An 11,562-nucleotide genomic window follows, 5' to 3' on the forward strand; every position below is an offset into this window, starting at 1 on the left:
CGCAACAAGAGAAGACACCGCAATGAGAAGCCCGCACACGCTGAAGAAGAGTAGCCCCCGCTCACCGCAACCAAAGAAAAGCCCCCGCACAGCAACGAAGACCCAATGCAGCCAAAAATAAATAAATAAATAAAATTTTTAAAAAAAGAATTGACTATTAGGGAAAGTTTAGTTAGAGGCAACTCTAATGATGGAACTGCAAGGAAGTGGTTTAAAAATATTTCCTTTAAAAAAAATAGTACAGTAACTAATTTTATTATCCTTAGTAAGTTCCCCGGGCCTTATTTATGTTTATCCAGAAATATTCTAGGTATACTTAAATTTACAGAGATTCTTAAAAGAACTTCCAGCCTTCCCACTACATGGTGGGAAACGAGTGGGTGTATGTCATATTATGGGTAGGAAAGGGTAGGACAGGGCAATAGGTAGGTTTTAGTGCTAACAGACTGAGAACTGTCCCAGAATAAACGCCTGGAAGGAATCCAAGCTTTCAGTAATCAACATTCAGTCCCTATCCCACACAAGCAAAAAGGAGTAAACTAAACAATAAGAACAGCAGACAAATTAAAAGAGAAACTATTAGAGACCCCCCAGAATGGTTTATTTTTAAAGTGCATTGGAGAAGAGGTCAAGGTCAGATTATTTTTAAATATGGACTATCCTTCTGATGATCTAAGGCTACACCAATAGCAATATGGAGCAGTTACCTAAACAATTATATAGGAAGTGGAGGAAAAATTGTTCACTGAGGTTGTCCGTATATGGGTTCCTCAGGAAACTGAATAATACTGAAATTTGGGTGCACCAGGGCATGAACCCAAATGCAAATTGCACACTAAAAAAATTCAGCTTCAACTAGCTAGGATGCTCAAATCAGCAATTGGGTTTTTTATGCATGTGGATTTTTCAATTAGGATTATATTGTTTCGGTCTGTGAAAGTACTGTTTGACTTTTTGTTTTTTTTTTAACATCTTCATTGGAGTATAATTGCTTTACAATGGTGTGTTAGTTTCTGCTGTATAACAAAGTGAATCAGCTATACATATACATCTATCCCCATATCTCCTCCCTCTTGCGTCTCCCTCCCACCCTCCCTATCCCACCCCTCTAGGGGGTCACAAAGCACTGAGCTGATCTCCCTGTGCTATGCAGCTGCTTCCCACTAGCCATCTATTTTACATTTGGGACTGGAAATGATACATCATTACCCATTAGCTAGGTCAAGAGTATAGGTAGCAATTAATACTACTGTTTTCTTGAAACAAGAGAGTGTTTTAAGTCAGGTATATTTTTATCTACTCTTTCTTCCAATATCTTCTCGTTCTCAGAGGGAGAGAAAAACAGTACCTTTATTTAATACACAATAAAATCTTCTCTTGGGCTTCCCTGGTGGCACAGTGGTTGAGAGTCCACCTGCCAATGCAGGGGACACGGGTTCATGCCCCGGTCCGGGAAGATCCCACATGCCGCGGAGCGCCTGGGCCCGTGAGCCATAGCCGCTGAGCCTGCGCGTCCGGAGCCTGTGCTCCGCAACGGGAGAGGCCACAACAGTGAGAGTCCCGCGTACCACAAAAAAAAAAAAAAAAAAAAAAAATCTTCTCTGATGCTCATGCTCTTCTCTCAGTTGTGCACATGTGGATGTGAAAAGGACGTCCTGTCGTCTACAATGAAGATGAAAAAAATTATTTCTCAAACTTGGCTAATGAAATGCAAAATAATATACTTTATGATGAGGCTTTAAAAAATTGATGAACAGTATGATGAAAAGCATAAAGAACTAGAACCCAGGAAATTAGTCCACTGTCTAGTTTTGTTACCTTGTGCAGATGACACTTTCTGGGGTTCAGTTTTGTCATTTATCCACCTAGTTTAAGAGTGGTGTTGAGGAACTAGATGAGAGTAATATCTTGAAACAAATAACAGAACTGTATACAAAAACAGGCTATTATTGACTTGTATTCTATCTTATTACTTGTCAATTAGTATGTAAATGCAATCTCTTACGAAGCACATTGGACCTAGAATCTGAATTGAAACTTCTCTGGTCCTTATTTTTTTAATCTATAAATAGGGAGTAATGCTGCATATGGCTTCTTTGATGAAATGCTATTGGTAGGGGCTGGTTATGCGTGGCCAATAACAAGCTTATAGGGACGATCTTAGAAATTCCAGATTCAATATCTGTATTAGCTAAGATTAAGTTTGGGAGAAAATGACAGAAACAATAGCTTAATAAAAATGGAAATTTATTTTTGTCTCATAGAAATGTCCAGGAAGTGGTTCATGACTGGCATGGTGACCAGTGCCACCAGGAACTCAGGATCCATGCATCTTGATGTTCTGAACTGCAAGGCTTCAACCTCATAGTCCAAGATGATAGCATCACATTCCAGAGGAGCAAACAGGAAAAGGGTCAGAGGACAAGAGTAAAGGGGCCTACACCTCACTCTCTCCTGAAGAATGTTCATGAAAACTGCCACAAGACACTTCCTTTTGCATGCTACTGGCCATGCCTGGTTGCAAGCTGGAAATGGAATGTCCACTGCAAATGGTCACAAATCTGAGCTTCTAGAACCTGGGAAAAACTACTTGGGGATAACTACCAGTCTCTGCCATTTATCATTTAATTTATATAATTATTTTAGTTTAGAAACTTTTTCTTCTTGAATGAGTAGAAAGAGAATGGGCTAAGAAATATGTCAGAAAATTGAAATAAAGCTGCTCTGTGAATGTTTATTATTGTCTTTTTTAAAATTTTATTTATTTATTTATTTATTTATTTATGGCTGCGTTGGGTCTTCGCTGCCACACACAGGCCCTCTCCAGTTGCATCAAGCTGGGGCTACTCTTAACCGCGGCACGTGGGCCCCCCACCGCGGCGGCTTCCCCCGCTGCAGAGCACGGGCTGTAGGCGCACGGGCTTCAGCAGCTGCTGCACGTGGGCTCAGCAGTTGTGGCCCGCAGGCTCCAGAGATCAGGCTCAGCAGTTGCGGCGCACAGGCCCAGGTGCTCCGTGGTATGTGGGATCCTCCCGGACCAGGGTCCGAACCCCTGTCCCCCGCCCTGTCAGGTGGACTCCCAACCACTGCACCACCAGGGAAGCCCCTATTATTGTCTTTTTAATTTTGAAAAGTAGTAAGCTCCAATAACTTTACAGGTTTAAAATGCTGATTATTTTTATCATTATGTAATTATTATTTCTATACTTCTGAATATCTAAAATGCTTATTTCTCTGTTTTCACATTGACCTAAAACAAACTAAACAAAACTAAAAATAATGTAAACATAAATAACAAGAATATGAAAATTCTCAAAACATATTAAAAAAACCACTAAGGGGAGGCAGTATGAAATGTGGTAAGAACACAAGCCTTGTAAAGAAAGTCTTGAGATAGAATCCCATCATTCACTCATTCATTCATTCATTCATAGCATCTATTGCTGTTATGTGTGTATGTTTCAGGTAGTGTGCATTAGGCATGGAATGTACAATTTACTTAGGAAGACAGGTATAAAACCTAAAATTTTATAAATAATAATTCAAATTACAATTGTGACAAGTAATTCAAAGTGAGAGTATAGGGTACTGTCAACATTTAAAAGCAAGATCTAGCAATTAAACAGACTAAGGAAATTTTATATTTACTAGTTGAAAAATCTTTTACACTTAAAAGTTTAGATACATCATGTGAAAAAAAAGAAATTGCAAACTAGGGTGCGCATTGTGATTCAATTTCATTTAAAAGGTTGCACCTCAAAGTTGTAACAATATTATTATGTGTATATAAATCCACAGAAAAAAATTGTGGGAATATACTCTGAACTATCAACAGAAGTTATCTCTGGTATTTTTGCTAAATACTTTTATAATGATTAAATTGTTTGCAATGAGCATATGTATTTCTTTTGTGCTCAGAAAAAATAACAAATAAAAATGCATTAAAAAATAAAATTTACTCCAATTAAAAAAAATACTGCATTGCACATTTGAAAGTTGCTAAGAGAGTAAACTGCAAAAGTTCTCATTAAACATAAAAAATAAATAAAATAAAATTTAAGGTTGTAAAACTGACTGCAGCATGAATCTGACACCTGGACATTGACCTGCATCTAGTAAATGCTCAGTGAAAGCTTTTATTACATTGGTAGAAAATCATTAACGAACAAACAAAAGAATAAATATTCTTCTATTTAAAAAGGGTTTTTACCATAATTCAAAAAGAGTCATGTACCACAGTGTTCATTGCAGCTCTATTTACAATAGCCAGGACACGGAAGCAACCTAAGTGTCCATCAACAGATGAATGGATAAAGAAGATGTGGCACATATATACAATGGAATATTACTCAGCCATAAAAAGAAACGAAATTGAGTTATTTGTAGTGAGGTGGATGGACCTAGAGGGAGGGGATATGGGGATATATGTATATATACAGCTGATTCACTTTGTTATAAAGCAGAAACTAACACACCGTTGTGGGGCAATTGTACTCCAATGAAGATGTTGAGAGAAAATAAATAAATAAATAAATAAATAAATAGGGTTTTTAGGGACTTTCCTGGTGGTGCAGCGGTTAAGAATCCGCCTGCCAATGCAGGGGACACGGGTTCGAGCCCTGGTCCAGGAAAATCCCACATGCCGCACACCAGTGAAGCCCGTGTGCCACAACTACTGAGTCTGTGCTCTCGAGCCCGCAAGCCACAACTCCTGAAGCCCACGCGCTTAGAGCGCGTGCTCTGCAACAAGAGAAGCCACCGCAATGAGAAGGCCACGCACCGCAACGAAGAGTAGCCCCCGATTGCCGCAACTAGAGAAAGCCCATGCACAGCAACAAAGACCCAACACAGCCAAAAATAAATAAATAAATAAATTTACGTGTATATTTTTAAAAAGCGGTTTTAAAATATATTAACTAGTTTATTTCTTTCATAATACAAATTCAAGATTTGGTATCCAACATTAAAGATAATTATATTTTTCCATTTACAAAACAATGAAAATAAATTCTGATTTTTCTTAGTTTATAGGAATACTGAAGGAGTTAAAGTAGAGATGGTTTTGCCTCTCACAAAATAAACATACACACACTGAGTATTTAACAAAGCACTGCTTAATGCTTTTGGGAAAATCTCCATAAGAAATAGTGTACTAATTCAACAAATATATACTGGGTACCTACTCTGTACCAGATCCAAAATGAAAAGGACATAGAACCTGCCTTCAAAATACTTTTGATTTAGTGATAGAGACAGATACATAAATAACTTTCTAAATATATGACTAGAAAAATCAAATAATCATAGACAATTTTTAGATGTAGACGTAACTAACATGCTAGCGCATGCACATTCTTCTATAGAGTGTCAGAGTTATACACTTTACTAAGAGGGAAGCCAAGGGCAAAGAGCTTCAGTGACTTCCTCTCTTGCAAAAACAATGAAAACACAGAAAAATAAATTTAAGTTGAGACAAGAAAGAGGAGAAAGACAAATTTTGCTCAGATAGCTATCATACTTATAAAGTTTCATGGCTTTTGTTTAAAAAGTCACTTTCTAGTCTTTATGATCCTGAATTGTGAAACAGTTTAGCTGCTGACAATGTAAACCATTGCAGAAAAAGTCCTTCTCATATCTCAAAAAAAAGTTCTGCTTTTCTCTTTTTGTCAGTTTTTCTAGTGGTGACTGTGGTAACAAACGAAAGCCTTAGATTCTAGTGATAAGATGGAGTGGTTATTTTTCTTTCTTGGCAGCCAGCATGGGCATTTATATTGAGAGCTCACTAATAAGCATTTTTCATTATCAGTGTAATGAAACTCCTTTGTAATGGGTTTGGAGACTGAACTAGCTCTCACTGAGACATTCACTCATTCATTGAACAAACATTTTCTATCACCTACAATATCGCTGGGCTCTGAGCTTAATAAATGAGGAAGCCATGGTCCAGGCCCTTGAATTTACATAGAGGCTTACCGTACAGACAACAAATTTCCTATAACCTGACATTCTATGGTTGATAGAATCAACCATACTGTTAACCACATAGTCTTCATTTCTCCATGCAATTAATAAATATGTACTGAGCTCCTTCTAAGTACCTAGAATTGTGCTACACACAAAACAGTATGAAAAAACAGCCATGCCCTCTGTTCTAAAAGAACATATAGTCTGGCTGGGGCAGACTGAGGCAGAAATTGTTAGTTTCCTAAACAATTTCCATTCTCTCTTCTTCTCTAAAAGAAACCTGATTCTTGTACGGGGAGCAATATGTCCAGCCCCACATAATGGATCATGGTTAGTTTAAACCCATGATTCCCAAACTGTGTGCCCAGTCTCCAAGGGTGCCAGAGTAAACTCACTGGGCACAGGGGAATAGCATATTTTAATTTTCAAGGGAAACTCAATGGGACTCAACATCTGTTGGACAGCACGTACTACTAGCTTAGGGTACAGTTTTCATATGCGATCACTACATACCTTTAAACTATGCCATATCATTGCAAAACTGGATTTTCAGTGGTTGCTGTGACTAAAAAACAAAGAAAGTATGCCACGAAAAGCATGTAGAACGAGAAATGGCACTATCCAACCTGATGCCAATGTTTGAGAAGTTATGGAATACCCCACAGGTAATACCCATTAACAACACATGGTTATTTAAGAATGAAAAAGGTATTACTTTTCTTTCAATTTATGTGCATAATTTATTCAAACAGCTACTAAGTTGTAAATAGAACTTTTACGTATTTCTTTTGGCACCATGAAAATATTTATTGAGATCCCAAGGGAGCTGTGAACCATGAAAGTTTGGAAACCTTTGGTGAAAGCCAATCATGTAAATTCTGTTTCCTGTTTCCTCAGCTTCCTTGCTTCTAGAGGTGACCATATGAGCCAATTCCAGCCTAAGCAGAAATCTGCTGGGGGTGAGGGAGGAAGGAAGGTGCTGAGAGAGCATTTACTTTCCTGATAAAAGGGGAAAATGACTAAGACTGTTAGTTGTCCTGCAAAAGTCCAATTCGTTTAGTCATAAATTCTACAAGGTTTAGCTACAGACTACATGCTCCAGTCTCCTTTCCAGCTACATGTGACCAACTGACTAAGCTCTGGCCAAAGGTACAGGAGCAGAAGTGATACATGCAAATTCTGGAGCATACTCTAAAAAGGAATGGGTGTGCCTTCTAGTTCTTTTCTCTTTCTTGTCAAGGCCCAGAGAATTTAAACAATTAGTCTCAAATACACATAGATAATATCAGCAGAACTCAGATAAGAATGTTAGGCCTCCTTATTTCTAATCCACTGTACTTTCTATATACTATACTCATTGGGGTCTTAGAAATCTCAGTTACAACTCTATACACTATATTTGGTATGTTAGTATAATAAAGTCTCTTTGATATGATGCCATACTATTGATTCAAAATAATAACAGGATAAATTCACATTATTATAATGCATAAATCATAGCACCTCAGTTAATAAGCAAGATTTAGTTAGTGAGTCAGCTGAGTTTCTTAACCTGAACAACTTAGGACTGGACTCCAGCTCATGGTAGGTTACCTCTCCAAGGTGCAGGTCACATGATACTTGGACAGTTCTATGACTACGAGTAGCAAAGAGGTGGAGATTTAGCCATTGCTCCATGAATGAGAGTTTCTCTTAATTGAGGTGGGAATATGAAAAAGTGACATAAAGACAAATGGACATAAAGACAAAAGGATGGGGCGCAGGGACCCGACTGGGCTGCAGCAGGACCGCAGGCAGGGAGGCCATGGGCCCCGGGGCCGCCACCAAGGTTTTGACAAAGGATGCAGATTAGTGGAAAGAATTTGAGCAAAAAGAGGTTATTACAGCAGTCTAAGAGTTCAAGCAATGCAAATAAGTGAAAAGGAAGAAGATGAAAATGAAAAAAGAGAAGATCCAGGTGATAACTGGGAAGAAGGTAGAGGTGGTGGTGGTGATGTAGAAAAATCTTCAGGTGCCTGGAATAAAACAGCTCCCGTACAAGCATCTCCTGCTCCAGTAGGTGTTACAGAAACCCCAGAACTGACAATGACTAGAGGCGTGTATAGGCCTCTTGGGGTCAGGTTGACCACAGCAAGGAAAGCACCACAAGGACCACTAGAAATCTACAGTGATACACAGTTCCCACCCCTGCAGTCCACTGCCAAGCATGTAGAAAGCCAGAACAGGTATTTAAAATGAATGCTACCTGGAGTTAAATGACCACATATGGCACATCCACATCTTATTTAGGGACATGAATTTTTTACAAAGTAAATAAAATGGGAAGAAATGTAAATGACATCAAATGGAAATTTTGGGGGGTGGCTCTTAAATTAAATCCCAGCCTTTTAGCCTCTTTGAGAGCACAGCTGGCTTGAGTTTAAACCTCCACTTTGACTTGTTCCTCTTCTCTGTCCTACAGTGATTCACCACACTCATCTTTATCTGACCCACTCCCATAAAGTAGAAGTGTGGAGAGGTCTTTGAATAATGAGTAGAACTTTACTTGAATGAGGAAATTGTTGTCCTTACTTTATGCATAAAGAAAGAGATTTAGGGCTTCCCTGGTGGCGCAGTGGTTGAGAGTCTGCCTGCCGATGCAGGGGACGCGGGTTCGTGCCCCGGTCGGAAGATCCCACACGCCGCGGAGCGGCTGGGCCCGTGAGCCATGGCCGCTGAGCCTGCGTGTCCGGAGCCTGTGCTCCGCAACGGGAGAGGCCGCAACAGTGAGAGGCCCGCGTAACGGAAAAAAAAAAAAAAAAAGAGATATGTATTGTCTATTATTTGCTAAGAGTAAAAGTGAGTCTTAGAAGGAATCACCATGTCATTATACAGCTTTTTAACTTTCCAGTTGTCTTGAAGTCGGTCCCAAAATAGGTTTTCAGTTAATAGTATTCAGCAGATTTGCTACCACAGAAAATAGGACTGTAGAGCTTCAGTACAGTATTCTATATTTTCTGTTCAACTGAAGCCTTAAAAATGGTTTTGATAAGGATTTATAAACCAGTTTCCCCCTCCTGTCGCTTCCTCAAGATTTTTCTAAGGGGTGGCTTTTTTTTTTTTTTTTAATTCAAGGAAGGATATTTTCAAAACAACCTAGTGAAGAAGAAATATTTACTGATCACATTTCTTTTCCCTTAGGGATAAAGAAATGGAGAAGAGCTTTGAAGTAGTAAGACACAAAACTAGAGGTAGGGATGAGGTTTCAAAAAACCAGGCCCTTAAACTTAGCTAGACAACCAGCATGCTGTGCTTGAGAATCAGAAAAGCAGCCACACACAGTACAATTAAGGAATGGTGATTGCTAACCATTCTAAGTAACTAGACCACAGCTAACCATCACGGACAGCCATCCATCATCTATCTAATCTCTGCTGGATCTACAACTGATGCAGACCACTCGTTATACGGGATCAGCCCTATTGCACTGTGGAAGTTTAAAGTGTCACAACTGCTCTTTATGTGTATTGGATTTAGGGGGATTTTCATTGTTATATAAATGTGTGAACTAGATTCAGCAGTGTTCTTTCATAATTACTCTGCAAATACAAAAAAAAACAAAAACTGCAGCCAGTGGTCATTTCAAAATCTTTTTATGTTCAGATACTGAGCCTTCGTAAGGGTTGACTACCTCAGATTTGCTGCACTCATTGTGGACTTCATGTGGATCACAGCGTCTGGATAAGAAGGTTACAGCTTTTAAGTGCTGATGAGAAACTTGAAACCAGCTCTACTGGATTCCTATCAGAAATCCTGCAAAAAGTCAGCCATCTGGGTTCTGATCTGCTGTAAAAGATGAAGATTTAAGTGACCTTAATTAACCTGTCCTGTGCCCCATCCATAAGGAATACTCTGTAGTGCGCTGTGGCTATATTAGACTTCCTGGAACATGCTGCTCTCAAAAGAACTGATGTGTTCAGATAATCTGTGTAGGGCTGTGATTTATAATTTAAACTTTGAGTTGTATTCTGAGGTAAACACAAATTAAATTCAACCAAACTCGGGTCACCAAGTGGGAAAGGGGTGGGGGGGGAATAATCTTATTTCTTTTAGTAATTTTTTATTCGGGTAGTGCTCTTTCTGTGTTCCATATTAAGGATTTTTTTGGGTTTTTTCTGCTTTGACTTGGAATAGTTCTTTGACAGAGCATATTGGCTAAGCATTACATATGGCTAAGTAACATGAAACATGCATTAGAATTGTGAAATGTCTCATGAATATGTCAATCCCTAGAGTAGAACCAAATGGCCTTTGATGTAAAGGGCAGTAGATGCAGGGGGCTCTACTTCAGGTGATGCTAAAGCCTCCTCTAATCAGGTCTAAGTTGTATAGTAAACTGTGGTGGAAAGAGTATGGTGTCTGCTCAGGCCAAGGGAGTCATGGACGTGTCCTTATAAATTCAAAGCAGTGAGAGCAGAACCTCAACCTAAAACCCACTGAAGTTTCATGGATCTTGCATGATCTCTGACAAGAATTCCAGATGCACTTGTGCCCAAACGTTTAAGTATTAGACATTCTGTAGATGCAGTGATTGTCCCAGCCTAGCTCTGTCATCAACCTTCTGGTGTGTCTTTTTACGTTGTTCATTTGGAGAGTTGGGGCAAATGACAGGTGATGTAGCACTTCTGTTTTTAATAATTACAGCTTAGACTATACAGTAATTTTTAGTCCTGAAAAAGGACATCAGGACGCTACCCAGGATTACTGAAAAGTCTTTCCATCTAATGAGATAGTCTGATAATTTCCTAGTTTTGTATCTTCGGTTTAATAGAAATATTTCAAAGTGGCATGTGACCACTTGATGCAGAGTCTGGGCTTCTCTATAATAAAATCCCTTTGCCAAATGTAGGAGTTGCAGACTTGCTACTGCAAGAGTGAAGCAAATGGGTGAGTAAAACTATCCTGATGCAGGAGCATTTTCCTCTAGGAGTTCAGTCTTGATAAAAGTGTCGATGCAGGAATCGCACTCCTGGGAGGGTTACAGAGTCATCTGACAGGACCCGCGAACCATATCTGGGCAATAACGTTGGCCTTATTTGAAGTGGCAGGCAGGATGCCTACGTTCTGATGTACTTGGATAGTTGCTGAGCCAGCCAAGGAGAGGTTGGATGATTGAGAAACAAAGGATTCTTGGTTAATCTGAAGAGTTCATTTGGGAGCCAAAAATCTTCTAACAAATAATCTCTTGGACCTTGAGCCACATATTTCCCCTGAAAAGTATGCATTTTTTCCAGCAAAATTTTGTTGGGGGTTACGTTATTAAGTTATGAACTGAGATGAATATGTGGAAATGTTACTTAATGGCACAGAAATCTGAAGACCTGAAGGAGATTTAAAAATTCCAACCCTTGATATAACTTTTTAAAAGATTGTGAAATTATCAAAATGCACATGAATCAAGTTTTCATATGCTGTATGATGGGTGGATGAGGCTGTCCATTGTAGCATTTCTTTCTTTGAATTCTCAGGCATGGTTTGGCAGTGCAAAAACTCTGTAACATTAACAAATTCAATAAAAAGTAAATATATGGAAAAAAAAGACAAAAGATTACTTAAGGT

General features: G+C 38.9%; 1 protein-coding gene across 1 annotated transcript; it reads left to right on the plus strand.

Annotated features, from left to right (window-relative positions):
- The first annotated feature begins 7,863 nt into the window (after window positions 1-7,863).
- LOC102985876 (protein CDV3 homolog) lies at window positions 7,864-9,238 on the plus strand. The gene is made up of 2 exons (XM_024119901.2): window positions 7,864-8,189; window positions 9,145-9,238. Exons 1-2 carry the CDS (start codon window positions 7,870-7,872, stop codon window positions 9,236-9,238), a joined length of 414 nt encoding a protein of 137 aa, XP_023975669.1. The 5' UTR covers window positions 7,864-7,869.
- Window positions 9,239-11,562: the final 2,324 nt, after the last annotated feature.

The sequence above is a fragment of the Physeter macrocephalus genome, chromosome 4, assembly GCF_002837175.3.
Source record: "Physeter macrocephalus isolate SW-GA chromosome 4, ASM283717v5, whole genome shotgun sequence".
Taxonomy (NCBI): Eukaryota; Metazoa; Chordata; class Mammalia; order Artiodactyla; family Physeteridae; genus Physeter; species Physeter macrocephalus.